At 43.1% G+C, this 26,523-nt stretch overlaps 1 protein-coding gene across 1 annotated transcript; it reads right to left on the bottom strand.

The window, feature by feature from the left end:
* Positions 1 to 1,241: 1,241 nt before the first annotated feature.
* Syce3 (synaptonemal complex central element protein 3) lies at positions 1,242 to 26,522 on the bottom strand. The gene is made up of 3 exons (XM_055626793.1): positions 26,463 to 26,522; positions 11,509 to 11,617; positions 1,242 to 1,468 (listed from the first exon to the last, which is right to left on the bottom strand). Exons 2-3 carry the CDS (start codon positions 11,615 to 11,617, stop codon positions 1,311 to 1,313), a joined length of 267 nt encoding a protein of 88 aa, XP_055482768.1. The 5' UTR covers positions 26,463 to 26,522; the 3' UTR covers positions 1,242 to 1,310.
* Position 26,523: the final 1 nt, after the last annotated feature.

The raw sequence follows: 26,523 nt of genomic DNA, 5'->3' as shown, positions 1-26,523 counted from the left end.
TTGGCCCAGGTCCTACCTTCTTACGATGTCTTAGTTTTTCTCTTTCTCTCTCTCTCTTTTTCTTTCTTTTTTCGAGGTAGGGTTTCTCTGTGTAGCCTTGGCTGTCCTGGACTCGCTTTGTAGACCAGGCTGGCCTCGAACTCACATCGATCCACCTGCCTCTACGTCCCTGAGTGCTGGGATCAAAGGCGTGTACCACCACAGCCAGCAGTTTTATTGCAGCCACTTCTGTGGGACCCTTTGGGACTCACTAGAAACCTATTTAAGCTTTCTGTGTTCCCTCAAGCTGGAAGAGGAAGCGAAGAGCGCCTCAGCAAACTCCTCACTCTGGGATTTTGCTGTCTTGAGGCCTTTTAGGAGTCAGGCTTCACTCTCTCCATGGGTCCCCAATGGCACTTGAACATCCACGCCATCCCTTCCCTAGTTTTACCTGTTGTTATGTGTGTGGACCAGGATATGGCATTTAACCCTCTGGATACTTGTCATTCAGATCCATGGGGATAGGATCACCAATGGCCACCTGGCCCGGTGCCTGGGGCAAACTGCATTCAAACCGACTGAAGGGAGAAAATCTGAGTACTGCTGCTTGTCCTGACCTGCAACCTAGTTTATCTCAACTGAGCCATTTTTTTTTTTCTTAAAAAAAATTATGAGCTGGAGAGATGGCTTATGGGTTAAGAGCACTGGTCATTCTTCCAGAGGGCCCAGGTTTGAATCCTAGAATCTACACAGTGGCTCATGACGTCTTGTAGCTTCAGTCCCAGGGGAATCTTCTGCCCTCTTCTGGCCTCTGTGGGCACTGCATGCATGTGGTTCACAGACATACATGCAGGCCAAACACCCACACATAAAATAATAAACTATTTTAAAAATAAATCATTTATTATTATTGTGAGGGGAACACATGTGTCATGGCGCATGTGCAGAGATCAGAGAATGACTCTGTGGAATTGCTTCTCTCCTTATCCCTTTGTTGGTACTATGGACTGAACTCAGGCTATCCATCTTGAATGGCGAGTGCCTGTATCTACAATCTTGCCAGCCCCATTTTCTTTCCTTTTTATTCTGTGCTTAGTGCAACAGATACCAACAGGTGTTTGGCCCTGAAAGCATCTTCCTCACACATTTGTCTCTTTGCTTACAAGTCTGCTATGAAGCTGGGTCACTCACAGTGCAAGACAGAAAGCGCTCCTTGGGTTTGCTTGAAAATAAGTTTATTGAGAAACAAGTACCGTGCACACAGCTACACATCTGGGCCTCTGGACCCAGGCCCTTAGCTCAGGACCCTCAGGCTGGTGACAGGTGGGGGCTCACTGCTTGCGCTTGGTCTCGGTGAGTAGCTCTTGCCAGTTCTTCTCCATCTCCTCTTTGCAGTTGAGGAAGGCATCCTCCAGCCGGCGCATGGACTCTGCTAGTGTGGGGTTGGTACGCATGACCACCATGTCATAGGCCATCCAGGTTGCCTGCACTACAACAATCAAACAGGCTCAGTCAGGCGACAGGTGCTGGTGCTTGAGGGGTGGGGGCACTCTCCTCAGCTTCGGGGGCCAGACCCTGGGGGAGTATCCTGAGTATCCCAAAGAGAGAAAGCTTCCAGGGCGCTATAACCCTACAAAACTCTCTACAGTAGCAATAATGACAACTGCTGATATTCTAGATGTCTTAACCTCTCAGTGTTTAAGCCGATGACAGTAACAAGCTGGAAGGCGGTCTGATACAGAATGGGAGGAAAATCAGAGCAGAACACGATCCTTACTTGTATGTGGTTCACAGCTAATGGTTCCAGGTGACTCCTAGGAAGTCATTTTTTCACCCAAGCTTACATGCTCAGGAAAGCCAACCAATTCCAGACCCGCAAGACCCAATTTATATGTTTTCTCATGCTCAGTGATCTGAGACACCTATCTACCGGCCCCTGACGCCAGGGGTCCAGGGCAGAGGTGCTTCTCCTGGAAAAGTTTGGCTGCCTCTTTGTTAGGCATCGTAGAGTGTTCACCATCACACGGGCAGGCATCTCTGCCTTTTCTCAGAACAACCTGAAGGCAGACTCTACTGGGGCTCTAAGGGAACACACAGTCCTTGGGCAGGCTCAGTGGAAGTGTGTGCAGCACCCACTTCTGGGATGGCTCTTCCCTCTAGAAGTTTACAGAACATGGTCTGCCCCTCCGCATGACAACTGAGCACAGCATACATGTCCCCTTAAAGTTCTTCTAGCAGGGTAAAAATACTGGCTATGTTGGAGAATTATATCAGTAAGAAAATTAACCAATGAGAGTATAGGAAAATGCTTAGTGAGAACTGTGCGTGTGTATGTATATGCGAACAACTTCACAGACTTGAAGTAATAGAGAGAAATGTATATTTAGTTATGGAAAAACTCCTAGAAAACGTACCTGCAGGGTCTTAATAGGGTGCACATGACTCTATCACTAGCACAGGGAGTCTTTAGTGTTTGGATCAGGAGTAGCACTTGGGACACTTCCTACAGTGTAGACCACTGGTCCATTCCACAACACACAGAGCTTTTGGCCAGCAGATTGAGATCATTCTAGCACAAAGGGTCTGCGGACCACACTTTCCAGACCCCGGGTAGCAGATGGCACATGGATCTGGAAGCCAGAGCAGAGTCTGCTGCCAGTCTCTCTACTTGCTGGCTATGCGAACTTGAACAAGGTGTAAATCTGTTAATTAGGTCTCCTCATTTACAAAAGAGACTATCTTCCTGTGAGAACCAAGCCGATATTTATGAACCTCTTAGCACATGATATGGACTGAATGCATGCATACCTCTCCATTTATGTACTGAAATATGGTTCCAAGTTAATGGTATGGGTGATGGGCTGCTGAGAAGTGTGCAGTAATAAGGATAGAGTCCTCATGACTCATGGGGTTACAGTCTTTATAAAAGAGACAGAGCACTTGCAACTGACCATGCGAGGAAAAAGAAGAAAGTGGATGACTAGACAAGCATGGAAGAGAACTCTCACCAGATAACCTGCTGGCACCTTCATTTTGGGTTTCCCAGATTCTAGGACCATGATAAATAAATGTTTATTTCTAAAGCTACCTTGCTTGTGGCCATTTGTTGTAGTATCTGCAGATGATTAGTGAGAAACTGGTACCAACAAGGTGAGCGTTGCTCTCGCAAACACCTGAAAGTATGGGAGCAGCTTTGGTGGTGGTGGGGAGGTTGAAGTTTATAATAGAAGTGCCTGATACAGCATATCATGAATGGAGCTTTAAGAGTAATCCTGTATCAGGAAGAAAAGAATTTAGAGAGAAACCCTGTGGCTTCACAGAGAATATATGTAATGCTCGACAGAATGCTCAGGGATCTGCAGATGGTAAAGCCATTCTGATGAGAGCTCTGAAAGAAATGAAGAATTTTATCAGGAACTGGAAGAAAGATGACCCTTGTGATGACTGTCAAAGGACATGGCTGGATTATGTTCATACTCAGTACTTGGTGGAAGGCAGAATTGTAAGCAATGAAACTGGATACCAGGATGAGGAGAACCGCTTAAAATCAGAAACTTTTATTATAAAATAAGTAATTTACATACTCAAAGACTTTAAGGTATGAAAGAAAATAATATCAGGGGATAAAAGTAGCTCAAAGAAATGAATCTCCCACAGTACCCCACAACACTGTATTCTAACTCCTCTGAGTTTCCTACTAGGCCAATGCAGAGATAGAAAATTCTTTTACAACACCCCTGAAGTCAGGTGTGGTAGCACATGCCCTTTGATCCCAGCACTTACGAGACAGAGGCAGGCCTAGTCTACAGAGTGAGTTCCAGGACAGCCAAGGCTACACAGAGAAACAAACCAAAACAACCCACTTCTGTTTTGGAGCTGAGTGGTAAAGCCCTCTATCTTAGTCACTTCCATTGCTCTGAAGAGACACCATGACCAAGGCAACTAACTTTTTTTGTTTGCTTTGTGTTTTTCAAGACAGGGTCTCTCTGTAACCTTGTCTGTTCTGGACTCACTTTGTAGACCAGACTGGCCTCAAACTCACAGAGATCTGCCTGTCTCTGCCTTCCAGAATGCTGGGATTATAGGTGTGTGCCACTGTGGCTGGCTGATCTAGGCAACTTATAAAAGTAAAAGGAATCATTTAATTGGGGGCTTGCTTACAGTATCAGAGGGTGAATCCATGACCATCATGGCTAGGCATTTGGCAGCAGGCAGGCAGGTATGGAGCTGGAGAAGTAGCTGAGAGCTTACATCTGATCCATAAATTGCAGGCAGAGACAGAGAGTGAGACTCCACCTGGCGTGACACACCTCCTCCAACAAGGCCACACCCCTTAATCCTTCCCCAGCAGCTCCATTAACTGGGGACCAAGTATTTAAATTTATGGGCCTATGGGAGCCATTTTCATTCAAACCACCCCCCCTCCAGAGCATGCATGAAGCTTTGGTTTGATTCCTAATGTGGGAAGAGTAAAAACCTCCAGAATAAAAAAATCAACAAAAACAAAGTGAAACAAGAATTCTATCTTAAAAGAAAAATTCCCAAAGAGGTTCCTTTATGAAGAATATTCTAGGGGCTGAAGGGATAGTTCAGTGGTTAAGGCATTGCTGCTTTTCCAGAGGACAGGGGTTTCATTCCCAGCACTCACATGACCATTCAGAACTGTCTATAACTCCAGTCTCAGGTGGTTGATCTGACCCTCTTTTTGGCCTCTTTGAGCACTGTAAACATAGTGCAAGTCATACATGCAGGCAGGCAGGCAGGACATCCATACACATAAAATAAATTTATTTGCAATCAGAGTCAAGGAAGAAGAGTATTCTGTAGCTGCAAATGACTTTGACAACATCTGTATTTTAAAGATAGGGAGGCCTCATGCCTGCAGTTAGTTAGAATCACAGGTAAAGGTTAGTGTGGAACTCTGTTGGATGCGGTTGAAGTCTGACATTTCCGGATAGCCTCACACTTGGTCTAAGATGGTGGACTCCATTTTCTCAGCAGGGTTCTCTCTCTACCTGATCTGGTAACCTCAGATCTTTTAAGAAGTATCACATAGCCCTCAAGGAAGATTACAGGCCAGACCCTTTCCTGATAAGAAAACCTCCTTAGCAAGCATCTGGGAATTCCTGGAAATACCCCACCCTGCTAATAAATGTAAAATGAGACACTGTACCACTACATGTAAATCAAGCATCCTTGGCATCCTTGACCCAGGTCAACCAAATACATTCACCCTCGAAACCCCTTCCACCGCCCAAGGTTTATAAATCCCTGATTTCAAGTAAAGGTGCAGGGTGTTGTACAATGTGGGATACCATCAGCCTTCTACCATGGCGACTGAGATTTCTCATTTAATCCGGGGGAAGGAGGGCTCTCCTCCTCCCTGGAGATTCTACACTGAACTCCTGGGGCTTGCTTCCAGCCAGGCTGGCTGAAGCCTGACTGACTACCCCAGCTTCTGGACCATCCCAGGGCTTGACTGCCAGTCTGTCTGTCAGCCAGCCATGTGCTGCATAGCAGCTTAACAAAGGAGCTATAGCACTTTGATATTGCTAGAGGCTTTGGAACACCTGAGCTTCCATTGCCACTGGCAATCTCATTCTAAAAGAGCTAATTAATTTTAACACTCCATGGAAAATTCTTTCCACACCCTAGCCTAGCACATGGGCCTCACCCTAAAGTGTTCTAGGTGTTCCTGAGATCTGGGACCTCTGATTCCGTTCTCCATCTGGAAGCACTGTTCCAGGCCTCTGCCAAATGGAGAACAACAGGATAGCTGGCAGTATGGATAAAAGCACTATAAGGAAAGACAAATCAGTAAGACAGCAAGGCACTCTATCATTTGCATAGCCCTCTTGTCTTCTGGTCCAAGGGAAATATTTTAGGAATAGAATAGGAAGAACTAACCAGAAGAGTCTCCAGAAATATGTCTTTCTTGTTTTATCCTATAAAGGAAGGGTCTCATGTAGTTCAGGTAAGCCTTAATCTTGCTATGTAGCTGAGGATGACCTTGAACTCCTCTTGCCTCTCACCCCTACCTCCCAGTGCTGGAATTACAGGTATGTGTTACCACATCCTACTTCATAAATATGTCTTTTGGGGTTTTGATGCATTTACCGTTTACTGATTGCCACTCTGTGCTACCATTTGCTAAGGCAGCTCTGGTACTATACAGAAGGGTATAGAGCAGACACATGTGTTTTCCTGAAGTGTCCATGATAAGTTGCAGTGGGAGAAGACAGATCACCAGCATACAAGTCATTAGAGACTATGAAACATGCCAAGAAGGAAGTAAACATGGTATATATTCACTTATAAGTGGATATTAGACATATAATATAGGATAAACATACTAAAATCTGTACACCTAAAGAAGCTAAGCAAGAAAGAGGATCCTGGGTAAGATGATCAATCCTCACTCAGAAAGGCAAATGGGACAGACATCGGAAGAGGGAGAAAACAGGAAACAGGACAGGAGCCTACCACAGAGGGCCTATGAAAGACTATCCTGCAGGGTATCAAAGCAGATGCTGAAGCTGAGGATTATAGCCAAACTTTGAGCAGAGCGCAGGGAATCTTATGAAAGAAGGGGGAGATAGAAAGACCTAGAGGGGACAGGAGCTCCACAAGGAGAGCAATAGAACCAAGAAATCTGGGCACAGAGGTCTTTTCTGATACTGATACTCCAACCAAGGACCATGCATGGAGATAACCTAGAACCACTGCACAAATGTAGCCCATGGCAGCTCAGTACCCAGGTGGGTTCCCTAGTAAGGGGAACAGGGACTGTCTCTGACATGAACTCAGTGGCTGGCTCTTTGATCACCTCCCCCTGGTGGGGAAACAGCCTTACCAGGCCACAGAGGAAGACAATGCAGCCAGTCCTGATGAGATCTGATAGGCTAGGGTCAGATGGAAGGGAAGGAGGACCACCCCTATCAGTGGACTTGGAGAGGGGCATGGGAGAAGATGAGGGAGGGAGTAGGGGTTGGGAGAGAATGACAGAGAGGGATACAACTGAGATACAAAGTGAATAAACTGTAATAATATAAAAAAATTTAAAAAAGAAGGAAGTAAACAGTACGTGTTGTGACAGAGAAATGGCAGGCAAAGTTAAGACCAGCTCTAAAAAGAGGCCACGCAGAAAAGTCTCCCGTAGCTCATGGGGAGACAACTTGCCTACTATTCCCAAGGCTCCAGCACCACCACCATCAAAAGAAAAGAAGAAAAGGAAGAGAAAGAAAGGGGAAACAAAAATCTCCTGTCATCAACTACCTGAGTTTGGAAGCAGATTTTCCAGTACCCAGTCAAATGTTCAGAGACTGAAGCCATGGCTGGTGTTGGGACTGATCTTAGGAGAGACATAGCCAGAACTATAAAGATATGCCAAGTTCAGATTTATTACCTTCTAAAGTTGGGCCATAACAAATACTTCTGGCTACCAGCCTCTTAGTGCAGCTAGAGATAGCAGGTACTCATGTGGGTGCCAAGAATATGATGCTTATATAACAGAACCCTAAACCATTGGGGGTAGTTTTAAAAAAGGACAGTGAGCAGGAAAGCTGTGATGATTTTGAAGAGATAATTAGCAAGAGTTTACAGTTCCTTGAGTGCACTGATTCCAGAATTGCCAAAGAACTTAGAGAGCTATTTATTAGAATTTAGCTACACTATTCTATGTTTTTTCTTTTCTGGGGGGGGGGCAGTGAGAAGATGTGAGTTAGTGCTGGGGAATGAACCCAGGGCATTCAACACGGGGTAGTCACATTCTACCACCAGGTTGCCTCATCCATAAATGGGGATAATAATGATATATATCCCCCTAACATTGTTATAAGTGTATGAGATAATGTATTTAGGGCCCATGGAAAAGACATCAATGTGGTACATAATAAACAGAAGCTGGTTATTATCACTATCAATAACACAGAAGAATACTAAACAGCCAGACTTGTGCAATCTTCTTGTGGTCTAGTATTAGTTAGCAGATAAAGTAGAAATGTATCTACTTCTAATAGGAACAAAACCACGGAAGTGTGTGCATGGAAAAATATGAAGAAGCCATGGTGGTGCCTCATGCCTTTAATCCCAGTGCCTGGGAGGTAGAGGCGGGGGGGGGGGGGGGGGTCAGGCTGGTCGGCACTGTAAGTTCTAGGACAACCAGAGCTTCTGTGAAATTCAAACAGGCACCACATTGTTGTACTGTGTTATTAACTTTCCATGTCTTACAAGAAAAAGCTTCTGTTTCCTAAGCCTACTATATCCTGCAAACCATGTTGTTCAGCCTACTCTGAACTGGTAACCCCATGATCAATACCCACCCTTTCACCTTGCTAAACTCCTGAACACCCATGATATATTCCCCTTCCACAGGATGTATTCTGACGCTTATTTCCTCACAGGCAGCCTTGAGTCCTGAATCCCCAACCCTTCTGATGTTTTCTACCAACCCTAACCCTTCCCCATAAAACAGACCCCAAAAGCCAGTGAGAGGCTGCTTTCTGAAACTCCAACTCAGAGGGAGACAGTCACCTGACCAGTCCCTCACGCACTTCTAAATATAGCTTTCTTTAATCAGTTGTGGAAATGATTTTTTCCTCAGTATAACACTGCATAGAGAGATCCTGTCCCAAACAATCAAACAAACCAAAAGAAAAAATCTAGACAATAGTGCAAAGCAGAGACACCTTAATGAGCATCTCAACAATCTGAAGTGTCACCTCTCTAGAATGGAAATATTTCCTGTTACAATACTATCACCTTTTCAGCCAGGTGTGGTGCTTCATGCCTGTAATCCCAGAACTTGGGAGGAGAAGGCAGGAGGGTTGCCAGGCCAGCCTGAGCTGAAGAGTGAGACTTCTCAAATGAACCCGAACAAACAAAACATGCTAATGTGTGGGTGTAAAGGAGCATGGGCTATAGCACTTGCTTCACATGTCAAAACCCTGGATTCAACCCCAGTCCTGGAAAATAAATCTTTAACGAATTTGTTAAAGAATCTGTTACTCTCCTGGAAGAGCAAGCATGTGAGGAAAACTCAAAAACCATAAAATAAAGAAGAAGCCTGAGGAGGAGAAACTTCTGAATGGTAGCGATGTTGAGGACAACACCAATGTCAGCAGCAGCTTGGACACTTTACTCTTTCAAAACCTGACCTATTCTACAACAGAGTAGCTAAGCTATCTTAGAAGACGTAAGAACTTCATGGTGGCCTGGTGTGGGGGCACACCTTTAGTCCCAGCACTCGGAAAGCAGAGGCATGCAAATCTCTGTGAGTTGGACGTCAGCCTAGTCTACATAGTGAATTTGGGGCTAGACTAAGATACATAGTGAGGTCCTTTCCCCTCTTCATGGGGGTTAGGACCTGGGGACTAGGGGAGATGGTTCAAGAAAAATGCATCCTGTGTAAATAAATTAAAAAAAAAATGCTGGGGATGGCAATGCATGCCTTTGATCCCAGCACTTGGGAGGCAGGCAGCTCTTTCTAAGTTTGAAGCCAGCCTTGTCTATGAATCAAGTTCCAAGCCAGCTGTTTGGGCTACATAGTGAGACATTCTCTTAAAACAAAACAAAACAAAACAAAACAATAAAAAAATAAAACCCAAAATAAAATTAAAAATTTAAAACTAATTTGTAGTTGCTTATATATCGATAATATACTCTCAAGAGATGGCTAATGAATAAGTAAAACTTTAAAAAGACTATCTTACTCCTCAAATTAGACACTTTGTGTAAACATTTGTTGGTAGTTTGAGTGAGAAATGTCTTCTAATATGGGGCATTTGAATAGTTTGTCCCCAGTTGGTGGTGCTGTTTGGGTTAGAGTTTCTGTCTTATGGTTTCTTTGCTGTGATAAACCAGCGAGAAAAGGGGAAACGGCTTGGAACCTTGAAGTGGAGAATGGTAAACGTCCTTGGTTTGCTTCTGGTTCTTGTCTTCTCAGTCTTGCCTCTCTTTGGCTAGATCTCAGGAACTTGGCACACTGATGAGCCCTCACCCTTGCCTCAGCTGTGTCTTCTGAGTGCTCTTCATCTCCATTTGAGCGCCTGCCACTCCTGTCTACAGCACAACTCCTCTAAGGCTTTCCTCAAAGCCTCACTGGCTCTTCGGGGCAGCTTCTGCTCCTTCTTAGCACCCTCCCCAGCCTAACCATACATTATTAGTGTCTGCCATTTTATATAAAATGTAAGTATTTTCATCTTAATTCATATTTTTAAATTATAGTAACATGTCTTACCCACTTTCAGGAAAGGAATGGTTTCTATTAAAATTTTATTCTTTTGTTTGTTTGGTTGGTTTTTTTAGAGACAGGGTTTCTCTGTGTAGCTCCTGTCCTAGAACTTGCTCTGTAGACCAGGCTCTCCTTGAACTCACAGAGATACACCTGCCTCTGCCTCTGCCTCCTAGTGCTGGGATTAAAGGCATCTGCCACCACTGCCTGGCTCAGTTTCTATCATTAAAATGGCATGATAGTCCTATCCAACAAAAAGACAAACAATTAGATTGGAGTTGTATAGCTTTTCGGATTAAGTTTTCAAAATGAATCTTGTGTTTATGTGCACGTGTGAGCCCGCACAAGTTTACGTGTATTGTGTGCATGCAGGGTCCTGCGTGTGTGTTGGTGTGCACATGCCCATGTGTCATAGTGCATGTGTGGAGGTCAGAGGTCGACAATCTGCAGCAGGGATTGAACTCAGGTTGTCAGGCTCAGCTACAAGTGCCTTTACATATTCATAGCCATCTTGCTTGCTCTAAAATTGCTTTCATGTGAATAAAATATATTTGCCTTATGCCCTGTAAAGCAGCCCCCTTTCTGTAGCAAAATCAGGGCTCACGGATTATAAGAATTATATATATTGTTAAAGTCTTTTGCTTTGTTTTGAGACAGGATTTCTCTGTGTAGCCCAGGGTATCCTGGAACTCACCTTGTAGACAAGGCTGGCCTAGAACTCAGAGATCCACATGCCTCTAGAATTATATATATTTTGAATAAAAAACATATCGAGTTATGATTTTTTGCTACTACTGCTTCATGGAAACATGTTGATAAGATAACAAAATAATATTCTTTCTCAAGAATGAAGAAATGCACCCATCCTGTTGATGTTTTATCCCACAGTACTGTGCCTCCCGTTTCTTGTTTCATGATCATTCCAAACCTTTCTACTTAAATAACTCACTGAAAGACTGTTCAACTTCTGTTCACTAGTGCAATAATGACCTGTGCCTGCCATGTGCTGCATATGTGACGCTATGCCAATTATGTGCCTCTATTTCTGCCCTCAAGAAGATAACAGTCCAACGGTAGAAGTTAGATTAATCCTATGAGAAATAATCACAAGATAACCCAAAGTCAGTCACGTCACTGTAACTGCCAAATTTTGTGTTGTAATAGTTACAAGCTATAAGAGTTGGAAGGATGTTAGGGAAGCCCTTGTTAGAGAAGGCACTTGATACAAGTTCATAGGTTTAGGGAACGATGGAGCAACTGATGAAGGGGAAGGCACCCTGTTTGGAAAGACATCCTACCTGAGATTTTTTCCATCTCTTCCAATAGCTTTTCCAGGTCCTTATTCAGGTCGGACAGCATTTTCAGCACGTTATCATAGTTTCTTTCGCCAGGATCAGAATCAGCCATCTAGGCAGGAAACAAAAAGAAGCTGCATAGGACATCCTACCGTTTAGTTCTCACTCCACAGCTCACAGATGCAGCATCCTTAAACAACCGTCTCCCTGTTTCTCAAGGGTAGGACACCACCACTTATGCCCTTGAGATTCTGTGAAGGTCAGACAAAAATGTGTGGAAGTATCCACAAACTATAGCACATGTTAATTGTCCTTTTCTGTCTTTGACCCTTATTATGTGTCATAGTTAGCTTCAGTTGTCAACTTGATACATCTGGAAAGATGAAATCTCAACTGAGGAATTGCCTCCATTGGATTGGCCTGTGGGAAAATCTCTCTCTTGATTTATTTACTTATTTTTATATATCTGAGTGTTCTGTTTTAATGAAAACCACAAGAGGAAATCAGATTCCATTAGAGATGGTTATGAGCTGCCATGTGGTTGCTGGGAATTGGACTCAGGCCCTCTGGAAGAGCAGCCAGTGCTCTTGTCTGTTGATTCATTTCTCCTGCCCGCCTTCTTTCCTTCTTTTTTGTCTTTCCTTAAAAAGACTTATTTAATTTAATACTATTCTAAAGATTTGTTTTTGTTTTTGTGTGTATGGGTGTTTTGCTTGCCTGTACACCTGTGCTTCTTGTGAGCTGCTTTGTGGGTCCTGGAGTTTGGCTGAATCCAGGTCTCCTAGAAGTACAGCCAGTGCTTGTAACTGCTGGGCCATATCCCTAGTCCTAAAGACTTATTATTTATTTTTATTTATTTTAATAAGACGTGGTTTCTCTGTGTAGCCTTGGCTGTCCTGAGCTCGCTTTGTAGACCAGGCTGGCCTCTAACTTGCAGAGATCCACCTGTCTTTGTCTCTGAGAGTACTGGAATTACTGGCGTGTGCCACTGTGCCTGGCTAAAGATTTAATTTTAAATTATGTGGATGTGTCTGTCTGTTTGTCTTGGGTATGTATATATGAGGCCAGAAGAGGGCACTGAATCCCTGCAACTGGCTTTATGAACAATTGTTAGCCACTATGTGGCTGGTGGAAACTAAATCCAGGTCCTGTGCAGGAGCAGCAAGGTGCTTTTAATTGCTGAGCCATGTTTCCAGCCCCAGTGGGGCATTTTTCGGTTGCTAATTTATATAGGAGGGCCTAGCCCACTGTGGGTGATGGCATTCCTAAGCAGGTGGACCTGCACTGTATAAGAAAGGTAGCTGAGCAAGCCAGTAAATAGTATTCCTTCATGGCCTCTGCTTAAGTTTCTGGTTCTAGGTTTCTGCTTAAGTGTCTGTTCTGGCTTCCCTTCGTTATAGAGTGTAATTTGTATGATGAAATAAGCCCTTTCCTCCCAAGTTGCTTTTGGTCAGTGTCTGCCATCCTCAAACAGTTAAAAGGGAAGTTTTGTTATGAAAGATATGGTCTTTCGTGGCCCAGCCTGACCTTGAACTTGCTATGTAAACAACCTTGAGCTCCTGATACTCCTGACTCCACTTCTGAAGAGCTGGAATCACAAGTATAGGACACCACACCAAGATAAGGGTGAAATTATGGGAATAGAGCAGAAGGCCTCTGACAGGCATGAGGCAGATTTGATTTTGGGATCTATAAACGTGTCACTTCTGAAATATAAGGCCATTCCTCATGGGGGAAAGGAAACCAACTTTTCTGTTGGCCTATTTTTGTAAGTAAGACAATTTGCTAAAAACAGGTGGGGTTCATAGCAGTGGGCTGAGACTGAGTGATAAAAAAAAATGTCTAGAACACCCTCCTTGAACCTTTATTGTAAGGTTACTCCCTGTTTATAGCCAAGCTGCATACACTGACCTGTCCCAGAGTTCCTACCTCTTTATGTTCTGGTAATCTGATATCTTTCTCTGCTTCTTAACGAAACTGGTCTCAAAAGTCGTAAAAGGCATACCCATGGCACCTCTGTCCTTAACCTCTCTTTAGCACCTACGAGCCAGCCATTTTCTCCTGCTCAAAATCCTCCTGTTGGTATTTAATTGAGATCTCTCATAAATTTTGACTGCTCCTTCCTTGCTTTCTTCGGGCACTCTCCTTTACTGGCTTTGAGATGTCGGTGAGGGCTTCTCAGTCTTTTCTCTTGGCACAAAACAGACACAATGGTGATGCCCAGTGCTTCACTGTCCTGTTTATGTTGAAGATTCAGATGGTGCTTGTTGTTTTTTGAGACAGGGTTTCTCTGCATAGCCCTGGCTGCCCTAGAACTCACTCTGTAGAGCAGGCTGGCCTCAAACTCAGGGATTCACCTGCCTCTGCCTCCCCAAGTGGTGGGATTAAAATGTCAGAACTGCCTGGCCTTTGGACAGTGTTTTTAAACCCCAGGTCTGTACGTACACCTGCCTGCTATATTTCTCCTTAGGATGTTCCCTAAACACGTCAAATGCAACAGTGTGCACTAATTTATTATTTTCCCGTCTCAACCTAATCTTCTTTCATCTTTTAAGCAAATGGATGGCATCACTATGGATCAAACAGCTCCAGTCAGAAGTAGAAAGTCATACGGAAGCCACCAATCTTATCTGCTCATAGAACATTCATGGTTCAGAACAGTACAGTGCTTGGAGGCCTCTGGCAAACTAAGCTTTTCCCTTTGTGGAGCTCACAGCCTGAAATGATAATAATAGTGAGATGACAAGCAGTAGATGAGTCCAGCATACATCCATAAGATGAGAGCCCTCCAGCAAAACAGGCAGAGGGTATGATGAAACTAGGTTTGCAGAGACAAATGACAGAAAGAAATGATGTAATCTTGATAAGATGGGTGATGGTACTGATATGTGAAATGGGGAACTGGGAGGGGAGCAGATTAGAAGCTGAACCAAGAGCCTTGTTTTAAGCACACACATATATAAAATGTCTATCAGGCAGACTTTTAGCTGAGCCTTAAAGAGGCAGCTGAATGTGTAGACCTGAAGGCAAGGAAAGAGATACGGCTGAAGAAACAGCATTTGGAACTAATGGTGCAGGCTCTCACCTTTCACCTGGACAATTTCTATAGTCTATGAATGACTTTCCTCCTGCAGTTTCATCTTGTCCAGCCCATTTTACAGTGTGATTTTTTTTTCTTATGATGTGGAAATATTGTACCACTGAAACTCCTCAAGAACTTCCTCTTTCTTTCAGGATGAAACACAATCTTCTTGGGCAGGGGATGGATGTAGCTCAGTGAAGGCCCCAGGTGCACGGCTCTCAGCATTATACATACTAAAAAGACAACCATCTTTTTAAATATAGTTTGAAGAATTTCAGTGTAGCTCTGGTAACTCCTATTCTTACCCAACTCTGAGTTGTACCCAACTAACTGAACAAACTTTGGATATGACTTAAAATCATGATTAATGACGAAGGGTGATCCATGGCTAAAACCACAAGATGATAAAGTTAAAATCTTTATGGTTCTCTTGTAAGAACCAAAGGAATACAAAATGGAAGAGAGCTGGAGAAATGGCTCAGAGGTTAAGAGAACTGCTTGTCTTCCAGAGTTCAAGTCCCAGCAACCACATGATGGCTCACAACCATCTATAATGAGATCTGGTGTCCTCTTTTGGTGTTCAGGTGTACATGCACGCAAAATATGGTTTACATAATAAAAGAAGTAAATCTTAAAAAAAAAGAAGAGGGAGGGAGGGTGGGGTTGGGAGGGGGCTACAGCTGGGATACAAAGTGAATAAGCTGTAATTAATATAAAAAATAAAAATTTAATTAAAAAGGAAAAAAAAACAAAATGGAAGAGAATAATTCTGTTGTCTGGGTAGCTACAAAAATCTGTTCTGGCATCTTCAATATCCCAGTCTCTCCAATGCAACTAAAGCTTCATCACCACAGCTTCATTCAGTGACTTTTAGGGCCTTTTCATAGGGTCTCTGACCTTGCCACATGGTACCTGGTTTCAGCTATTCTTCACAATCATCTGAATTTTGCATCTATCATGCTTTCAAAACCAGGGCCACATGGAACCATGTTTACAACACTGCCCAGTTCTGTTGCTAGCTTCTGATATACCCTGGCCTCCTTGGACCACAGCTATATCAGCCTCTGTATTGACCTCAAGGAACACTTCCTATTGTCTTACTGCAGAGCTCTCTCTGTTACAAATGCTTCTGCAGCACCAGCCTAAACACCACCTTGCTTTGAATTTTTATCTGCTGAATAAACCAGTTAATTATCTTCAAATCCAACTTTACACAGGACCTCAAGACATGAGCAGAATGAATATTCGCACAATTGGTCACTATTCTAGTTCCTAAGAATTCTTGTTCCCAGCTGAACTATCTGAGCTGGGCCTCCACTGCCTGCATTTCTCTTCCAAGCACAAAAATGGCCCATTAAGCTCTGCTTACATCATTCAATAGCTTTTCTAGCCCAAAGTGTCAAACGGTTCCACATTCTTTCCACAAAAAGAAATTCCAATGTAAATATTCTAATTGTCTTTTCACTGCTTAAATAGTGCCTTTAAAGGTATTAAAGCTGATATTAAGCAATATCTATTTAGCTATATCCTTTATAGACACTATACTTCAATATATACTACAATAGTAAATAATGGTAAAGTTGAGAGACTAACAGCAAGTGGTATTACAGAAACTTGGGACCAAAAAGCCAGCATATTGCCATTCCATCAAAGAAATCAGTTTGATAAAAACAAACAAACAAACAAACAAACAAACCAAAGATCTTTTTCTAAGTCCTTTCTTCTACTTCCCAGCAGCCAACTCCAAACATCATTCCCACTCTTTTGTAATACCACAGACTTTGTGCCTACTTCCAGCCAAAGCTGAAAGTCTAAGCACTTTAATCTTTATAATAACCCTAAGAAGGAAGTGTTTTTATTATCTCTACTTACAGATGAGGAAAACAAGGCTCAGAGAAGTTAACTAAGTTGTCCAAGTTCAGGAGCAAGTGCACACATTGCTAAGAACTATGCCTTATAGTCTGTGCTCACACAATATCCTACCAGTGTTCAATAAATTTTTGATGAAACATGAGTGGGGCTGTAGTAAGCAATTTGAGATTCTGTCTAAGCAGAAAGCCTTGGTTGTAATCTAGGCTCTACTGATTAGGTGGTCGACTGAGACCTGGAAAAGTTATCTAAGTTCTTTATATTTGAATTTCTTATTTAAAATGGAAATTATGGCTTCTCTGTTGGGGAGATACACTGGCAAATAGTTGTCACTCAAGTTTATCAAATTAAGCATTAGGCATGTGTTTTAGTTACTTTGCTCATCACTGTGACACGATACTTGACAAAAAGCAACTAAGGAGGATTTTTTTTTGTATTTTATTAATTTTTAAGTTTTCATTTGGAAGTGTTAATTTGGGCTCACGGTTCAGGGGTTGGGAAAGGCGTGGTGGTGGGAGTTTGGTCTGCAGCGCTGACCAGGACGCAGAGTCGAGAGAATGGTAGTGCTCAACAAGCTTTCCTCTTTTTCTCATTTTATTTTGTCTCAGACTCCAGCCCACGGGATAGCGCTACCATTCAGGATGGTCTTCCTTCTTCAGGCAAACCATTTTAGAAACACTCTCACAAAAATACCCTAAGGTCTGCCTCATTAATGTCCTATGTGTTCCTTAATTCAATCACGTTGACAATGGAAATTAACCATCACAGCATGCCATATGTGAAACACTAGACAGAATAGTGAGATGGAAACGATTTTACTAAACTTAGGTGAGAAAGAGGGCTAAATAATTCATGCTTCTTGTGTCTAAAAAATAATGGATTTTATCCTCACCTCTGTGTTGTATTAGTTTTATGTCACCTTGATACAAGTTAGAGTCATTTGGAAAGAGGGACTCTGAACTGAGAAAATGTCTCTATAAGACTGGCCTATAGGCAAGTCTGTTGAACATTTTCTCTCTTTTTTCTCCTCTTTCCTCATTAGTTTAATATTTGGAGGGCTTTCAAAAATGGTACATTGGTCAAGTTTTGAGTTGGTATTACACATGAGTGTGATAACTCTCTAGAGTAAACATGCATTTGAACAAGGGCTCACATTTTACTAGAATTCATTAAATATTAACAAAAATATATGTTGGTATATATATCACAGTCTACTCAGGGAACACTAAGAAATTACTAAAAATAGTAACACCAAAAGAGCTCATGCACACTTGTCCCCATACCACCAGGGCCAGCTCTACTGTGGTGCCCAGGAGTGGTGCAGGTCCATTCTCCTGAGTGCTGCAGCCAGTAAGGGGCAGGGCCAGCTCTCTGGCTCTCATGACCTACTAGAAGAAATAAAGAAAGGAATAAAGATTTTCTAGAATTCAATGAAAATGAAGGTACTACATACCCAAACTTATGGGACACAATGAAAGCAGTGCTAAGAGGAGAGTTCATAGCACCAAGTGCCTTCATAAAGAAATGGAAGAAATTTCATACAAGTGACTTAACAGCTCACCTGAAAGCCCTAGAACAAAAAGAAGCAAACAGAGCTTACTGTTTCCCACTTCTTTCTTAAGATTCCCTGCACTCTGCCCAAAGGTTGTCCATAAGTCTCAGTATCTACATTGATAGTCTGCAGGGCAGAGCTTTTCAGAGGTCCTCTGTGTCAGGCTCCTGACTTGTTTCCTCTTTTCTCCTTCTTCTGATGTCCAGCCTCTTTGCCTTTCTGGATAGGAATTGAGCAGTTTAGCAGGAGTCCTCCCTTTTGATTAGTTTCTTTAGGTGTACAGATTTTAGTAGGTTTATCCTATATTATATGTCTATATGAGTGAGTATATACCGTGTGCATCCCTCAGCTTCTGGGATAGCTCACTCAGGACAGTAAGATCTGGAGAGGACAGGAACTCCGTAAGGAGAGCAACAGAACCAAAAAATCTGAGCACAGGGATCTTTCCTGAGACTGCTATTCCAACCAAGGACTACGCATGGAGATAACCTAAGACCCCTGCACAGATGTAGCCCATGGCAGTTCAGTATCCAAGTGGGTTCCATTGTGATAGGAACAGGGACTGTCTCTGACATGAACTGACTGGCCTGCTCTTTAATTACCTCCCCCTGAGGAGAAGCAGCATTACCAGGCCACAGAAGAAGACAACACAGCCACTCCTGATGAGACCTAACTGACTAGGAACAGAAGGAAGGAAAATAAGTCCTCCCCTATCAGTGGACTTGGGGAGGGGCATGCATGCAGAGGGTGGAGGAAGGAAGGGATTGGGATGGGAGGAAGGAGGGAACCACAGGGGGGATACAAAGTGAGTAAAGTGTAATTAATAAAGAAAAATAAAATTTAAAAAAATTAAAAAAAGAAGCAAACGCTCCCAAGAGGAATAGACAGTAGAGAATAATCAAATTCAGGGATGAAATCAATAAAATAGAAACAACGAGAATTCAAAGAATCAATGAAACAAAGAGTTGGTTCTTCGAGAAAATTCCTAACCAAATTAACTAAAAGGCAGAAAGAGAATGTTCAACTTAACAAAATCAGATAAGAAAAGGGTGAGGCATAACAACAGACACTAAGGAAATCCAAAGAATCATTAGGTCTTACTTCAAAAACCTGTATGCCACAAGATCAAGTGAAATGGACAATTTTCTTGACAAATACCATTTACCAAGCTAAATCAAGATCAGGTGAACAATTTAAGTAGAACTATAACCCCTAAGGAAATAGAAGCACTCATTACAATTCTCAACCATTGAAGCATTAACCAAGGACAATGCAATGGACTGGACCTAGGCTCCTTACAAAGATGTAGCAGATGGGCAGCTTAGGCTTCATGTAGGTCCTCTAGTAAGGCAAGTAGAGACTGATTATGACATAGACTTCCTTGCCAGGTTTTGATCACTTCCCCTTACTGGGACTGTCTTGCCAGGCCATGGGGAAGAGGATGCACTCAGTCCTGACATTGAGTTGGGGTGGATGGGAAAGGTGGTTCCCCTTTTCTGAGGAATAAGGAAGGGGGGGAAGGGAGGAAGAGAACGGGGGGGGGGGACTACAACCAGGATGTAAAGTGAATTTTTTAAAAAAAGTCTCTCAAAAAAAAAAAAAAAAAAAAAGCCCAGGGTTTTATGCAGAATATGGTTTTAGTGCAGAATTCTACCAGACTTTCAAAGATGGATGGTTCAACACATGAAAATCTATCAGTGTAATCCACCGTATAGACAAACTGAAAGGAAAAAAACCCCCACATAATCATCTCATTAGATACTGAAGAAGCCTTTGACAAAAATCCAACAGCCTTTCATGATAAGTCTTAGAGAGTTCAGGGATACAAGGGCACATACCTAAACACAATAAAGGCAATATAGCCAAAATGAAATTAAATGGAGAGAAACAAAGCAATCCCATGAAAATCAGGAACTAGACAAGGCTGTCTACTCTCTCATTATCTATTCAATATAGCACTTGAAGTTTCAGCTAGAGCAATAAGAGAACTAAAGGAAGATCAAGGGGATACTGTTGTGGAGAGGAACATGTTTTTGCTTTGGTCCCAGGTGTGGGATGTGGGACTGATTCAGATGGTCCACAGCAGCAGACTATTTGTTTTGTGCAGGCTATGAAGTTGCCAGCTGAAGACAGTTTAAATCTGAGGACTCTGGAGAAAGAATAAATGCCAGAGCCTAGAGAGTGTGGAGGGAGAAAGAATAAGGCTGCTCCTGCTTCTCCCTTGCTGCTTCTGGTTGCTGTTGTGAAACGAAAAGTTGGAAATGTACTGAAAGGAGGAATGGACTGGCTCCAAGGAACCAGACGACCTAAACAGCAGGAAGCAGCTAAGAAAAAACTGCTGCGCCCCCTCTCCCACTAACCCTTTCTCTGTCCTATCTGGTGTTGGGGTGTTGGAAGGGACTGGGGTGGAGTGGGGAGAAAAAATATATAAGAAATGTAAATAAAAGAATTTTTTAAAAAACTAACGCCTATAGGATACAATTTAAAAAGGAAGACGTCAAAGTACTGCTATTTGCAGATGGTATGATAGTATATACAAGTGACCCCCAAAAATTCTTCCAGGGAACTCCTACAGCTGATAAACACCTTCAGCAAAGTGGCTGGATACAAAAATAACTGGAAAAAAAAAAGTCAGTAGCCCTCCTTTATACAAACAATAAACAGGCTGAGAAAGAAATTAGGGAAACAACACCCTTCACAATAGGGACAAATAATATAAAATATCTTGGTGTAACTTTAACCAAGGAAGTGAAAGACCTGTATGACAAGAACTTCAAATCTTTGAAGAAAGAATAGAAGAATATATCAGAAGATGGAAAGATTTCCCATGCTCATGGATTGGTAAGATTACCATAGTAAAAATTGGCATTCTACCAAAAGCAATCTATGAATTCCATATAATTACCATCAAAATTCCAATGCAATTCTTTACAGACCTTGAAAGAACAATACTCAATATTTCTATGAGCTAAAGAATTAATAGGCCACACATCTTTAATCATAGGACTCCAGAGGCAGAGGCAGATACACCTCTGTGAGTTCAAGGCCAGAGTTCCAGGACAGCAGGACCGCCAGAGCTACACATGAGATCAGGTGTGTGTGTGTGTGTGTGTGTGTGTGTGTGTGTTTGTGTGTGTGTGAGAGAGAATTAATTGATTCTTGGCAAAGCAGATAGTGTACCCAGATTTAGATAAAGAAAAATGTAACTTAGCTAGTAGTAATATAGAGTTGGAAATTTTTTGTGAGGATTTAAAAAAATAATTTAAAAAGTCTTCACATTTCTCTTCGTGAGAAAATCTGGTTGAACAGAAAGGGATAAAGAATCTGAAGAAAGAGTGCCCAGTGGTGTGGGGATTGGTTTTATAAAAATAAAAGATCATTGTTGGTATAATGTTCTTGTGGAATGTATACAATTTACCCTTGTTCATTCAAATGCTGGTTTCTCTACCCCACTATCTGGTTTCAATCCAGACATTGCATTGTGATGTTCATTCTAAGCATCACCTGTCTCAAGTTTGTGTAAATATGCCACCATTTGTTCTCTGTATTTTCAATAAAACAACCAGCCAATGCTGTGCAATGGGGAGAATAGGGTGGGACACCCTGGTCCAGAGGGGAGGAGAAAGGAGTGGGAGGAGTCAGAGAACAGAGATCGGCAGGACAGGACTTGGAACCACAAGGAGAGATGAATCAAACCTAAGTAAGATATGACTAAAAGCAAGTATAATGTTGGAAATTCTGAATGGGAGGAAGCTATGTGGACTTGGAGGTTTAGGATGGAGTGATCATTGCCCAGCATTGTGCTCTAGGTTAACTAAATACATCCTTGCCTCTGTGTGGTGATTTGGGTATACAGCTGGTTTATAAATAACCACTGTTAACTAAAAAATAAATCAATAACAAATATTTATATTCAACAATAAATCATATATCTATAAAACTTGGGGCAGGCAAGAAAGGAAGGATGGAGAAAGACAGGGTCAGACCAAGGTGGGAAGGCAAGGGGAGAATTCAAGGCTGATGTTCTCCAACTCTCCACAATGGTGATATAAAGGGTTTCCCCTTCCACCTCTAACAGTGGGCTTTCTTGGCTTGGAGAGAATGATAAATGTTTGGCAAATCTCGTGCCTTCCTCCAGGTAGGTGTTTGGGTATGCAACAGAGAATCAAGAGTAATATAATGAATACTGCTAAGACTGAAGGTCCCTCACCCTAGAATGACACAGAGAAAATGGGTGAAGTATTATAACACATCTGAGTATATAACATACATGTGGTGGATGAACAATGTAAAGGACACTGAGGCAACAAGTGAAAAAAAAAGTTTAAGGGAAGGCAAGATAATTGGTGGAAACGAGGCAAAAATGCATATTTCTATAAATAGAGGAGCAGGTAAATTGGGGCACAGAGCAAGAGGCAGCTAGAAGGTTAGTGGCTGCGGTTACATGACTTTGGATCTCAGAAACTGATGAATTTGGGAAGTAATCCAGGGAGAGAGTATGAGAGCTGAGGAGGGCAAGGACTATCTCAGGCTTAGAATTGAGATTGGTGAGAGTGAGACATGGCGTATATGGGATAAGTCTAGGGTATACAGACTTCAGGACTTGGGGTGTGTAAAGTGAAGAGAATGTGGCGAGGAGCAGGGTCTGTGGGGACAGGAGACTGAGAGAGAAATGCCTGTGATGTGGAATGTAGGGACTGAAGGGAGAGGATTTAGGATGTGGGGTGAGAGAAGACAGGGAATTGATTGGAGAGACCAGGGTAGGAGTCTTGGGATAGAAGATAAAAATTCTGAGGAAAGGGGGCTTAGGTTATACAGTGAGAATGATGGCAGAAATTTTAGGGTCTGGGGTAAGAGACCTTGGGAAGAGGACTAAGGGTATGAGAGTCAGAGGAGGCACCTGGAGTGAGGGCTGAGGAGGCTGAAGTCAGGAGATTAGGGTGTGAAGAGCTTGAGGGAAGGTGTCTGGAGTTTAGGGAGAAGAGACTTCGGGGGTGGGAGGGAAGGGTTCTGAGGAAGAGTCCTAGGATGTAGGATGTGGCTGGCAGTAGAGGATTAGGCTGTGGGTTGAGAGAACTGAGGTGAGGGGACTTAGGATGTTCTCTTAGTCACTGTTTTATTGCTGTGAAGAGACACCATGAAAAGGCAACTCATAAAAGAAAGTATTTAACTGGGGTTTGCTTGCACTTTCAGAGATTTAGTCCGTTATCATCATGGCATGGAAGATGGCAGCATACAGGCAGGTGCTGGAGCAGGACCTGAGAGCTACATCCGGATCCATAGGCAGAGAGAACTTAGACCTGGCATGGGCTTTTGAAACCTCAAAGCCCCACCTCAGTGACATACTTCCTCTGACAAGGCCATACCTCCTCCAACAAGGCCACACCTCCTAATCCTTCTAAATCCTTTCAAAGAGTTCCACTCCCTGGTGATCAAGCATTAAAATATGTGAGCCTACGGGGCCATCCTTATTCAAACCACCAGTTTCCATTCCCTGGCCCCCACTGGCAGGTATCTCACAACTCTGACATCTTTAACACCTTGGGGTCTTCAACACAATCCAGGTTTCACCTTCACAGCTTTGTGCAATGACCTCTCTAGGCCTCCATAGCTGACATACACCTGGCCTCATCAGTTTTCCTTAGCTGGGGAGGGACATTCCACAACCCCTTTCTTGTATCCTTGATTCTAAAGCCAGAACCATGTGGCTTAGGCTGCCAAGTTCTACTATTTGCTCAGACTGGAACATGGCTTCCTCATTCAATTACATTTGCCTCAGCCTTCTGTTGTTGATGGTTTGCTTTAATTCCATTCATAAGTTGGAAGCTTAGCTGTGTGAGTTCTTGCCCTGAGGTCACTACTCTCTTTATTGCATTTGGCATGAGGCTTTTCTTTTCTTGACATTAACCTTTTTTTTTTTTTAAGATTTGTTTATTTGTTTATTCATTTAATGTATGTGAGTACTCTGTCTTCATGTACATTTGCATGCCAGAAGAGGGCACCAGATCTCATTATAGATGGTTATAAGCTGCCATATGGTTGTTGGGAATTGAACTCAGGACCTTTGGAAGAGCAGACAGTGTTCTTAACTGCTGAGTCATCTCTCCAGCCCCAAAGTTAATCTTTTCTTTATCTTTTTTTCAGCCTCTTCTTTAAACTTATCTCTTTGAGCACTGGACTTGGCTCCAACAAAATATTCCCCGGTGTTACTTTTCTCCTCACATTGTATTTTTTTTTTCCTTGCCCCATTTGCTCCTTTTCACTGTAGTACTGCCTAAGAACAATCACTAATAACCACATGAATAGTCAATATTAGTCGTCTTGAAATCTCCTCTGTCAATACCATTAGTCCAAAAACTCTTAAATTTAGTTTCAGGCAGATTTTTTTGAACTAGAACAAAAATCAGCCACATTTTTTGCCTAACTATTACAAGAATTCTCTCTAGGCCAGACACTAATAATGCTTCCCCTCTGAAACTTCATGAGCTATGCCATCAGAATTTACATCTCAGCATGTAAATCTCTTTACATCTCTTCTATGCTCCTACTAGTATGGTCCATTAAGCTCCTAATCCAAAGTTCCAAGGTCCACATTCCAACAAAAACAGCATGATCAGGTCTGTCACAGCAATGCCCATTCTCTGGTACCAACTTCTCTCCTAATCACTGTTCTATTGCTATGAAGAGACCCTATGACCAAGGCTACTTTCATAAAAGGAATCATTTTATTGGGGGCTTCCTTACAGTTCCAGAGGTTTTGTCCATCATCATCATAGTAGGAAACATGGTGGCATGGAGGCAGGGTCTGGAGTAGTCTGAGAGCTACATCCTGGTCCATATGCAGAGAGAGCACATAGGCTTGACATGGGCTTTTGAAACCTTAAAGCTCACCCCCAGTGGCACAATTCCTTCAACAAGGCCATACCTCCCTATCCTTCTAATCCTTTCAAAGAGTTCCACTTTCTGGTGACCAAGCACTCAAATACAAGAGCCTATGGGGGCCATTCTTATTCAAACCACCACAGATGTGAAGAGAAGCTAAGGGAGTTTATGGTGAACAGAGTGAGGATTGGGGGCTTTGGTTATAGATGAGAAGCTTAAGGGCAAAGGATTTTGGATATTGGGTAAGGAGACTGAATGAAGAGATCTCAAGGATTTGGAGACTGGACCAGAGTCTTAGAGGAACAAGGAGATTGAGGGAAGGGGATGAGAATATGTGTTGAAAAGCTGATAGAAGGGAGATAAAGAGTGGAGTGAGGCAATGAATGGGGAGGCATTTAGGGTGTGAGTTGAGGAAGCAAAAAGGAATTAAAGGATAAGGATAAGGAGATGAGGGGAGAGGGATAAGGATGTGTGGTGTGGGTTGAAGATTCTGAGGAGAGGATAAGAGTGTGGAGTGAAGGGACAGGAGAGGCATCTAGGCTGTGGGGTGAGAAAGCTGAAGAGAGGAAGAGTGTGGGTTGAGGGGCTGGAGAGATGGCTCAGTGGTTAAGAGAAGAACACTGGCTGTTTTTCCAAAGGACCTGGGTTCAATTCCCAGCACCCACATGGCAGCTCACAATTGTCTGTAACTCCAGTTTCAGGAGATCTGACGCCCTCACATATACAAGCAGGCAGAATATCAGTGTACATAAAATTTAAAAATAAACAAATAGATCATCTTTTTTAAAAGTTAAAAAAAAATAGTGGAGATTGCCAAGGACCAGTGAAGTAGTATGGTTTGAAAACAACAACAAAAGAGTGTAGGTTGAAGTCAGGCAGTGGTGGTACAGGCCTTTAATCCCAGCACTCAGGAGATAGAGGCAAGTGGCTCTCTGTGGGTTCGAGGCCAGCCTGGTCTACAGAGCAAGTTCCAGGGCAGCTGGAGCTACACACACACACCCCTGCCTGGAAAAACAAAAAGAGTGTGTGTGAGTTGAGATAGGAGGCATCTGGGGTGTAGGCTGAGAAAGCTGAGGGGAGGGAGATACAGATGTGGGGTGAATTGAGGGTAGCATCAGGGGTATGGAGTGAGAGGAAGCTGAGGGGCTGAGGGAAGGTTGAGACTGAGGAAAATGACGGGAGGGAGATAAAGCTTTGTGAGATGAGGGGCGGCTTCTTCAGTGTGGGTTGAGGAAGCTGAGGGGAGAAGGGTAGGGTGTGTTTGAGGAGATCCAGGAGCCAGTTTTGCTGTGGTAAGATGGAACTGAGGGCAAGTGCCTGGAGTGTGGGAGGAGACGGAAGGATGGTATTTTAGGCTGTAGGGTGAGGATATGACGGAAAGCGTCAGGGTTTGGGGGTGTAGGAACTAAGAGGAAAGGTGAGGTGTTAGGAGAGGCAGATGACGTAGGCAAGTGGCGAGTTTAGCACTAAAGGTTTTTCGTGTGAGGTGGTGAGTACCGTGGGGACCCCTGCCCCAGCGCCCATGAATCCCTAAGGTCCAGGCATGCCCCTGTGCGTGGCGGCCTCGCTCACCTCTGGCTGGGCCCACGCTCTGGTCAGCTCCACAGCCCACGAGGCGAGGCGAGGCGAGGAG

This window comes from Psammomys obesus, unplaced genomic scaffold (assembly GCF_907164565.1).
Source record: "Psammomys obesus unplaced genomic scaffold, mPsaObe1.curated_primary_1811, whole genome shotgun sequence".
NCBI lineage: Eukaryota > Metazoa > Chordata > Mammalia > Rodentia > Muridae > Psammomys > Psammomys obesus.
Note: the sequence above shows the minus strand (reverse complement) of the source record. Positions and strands in the feature narration are given on the sequence as shown.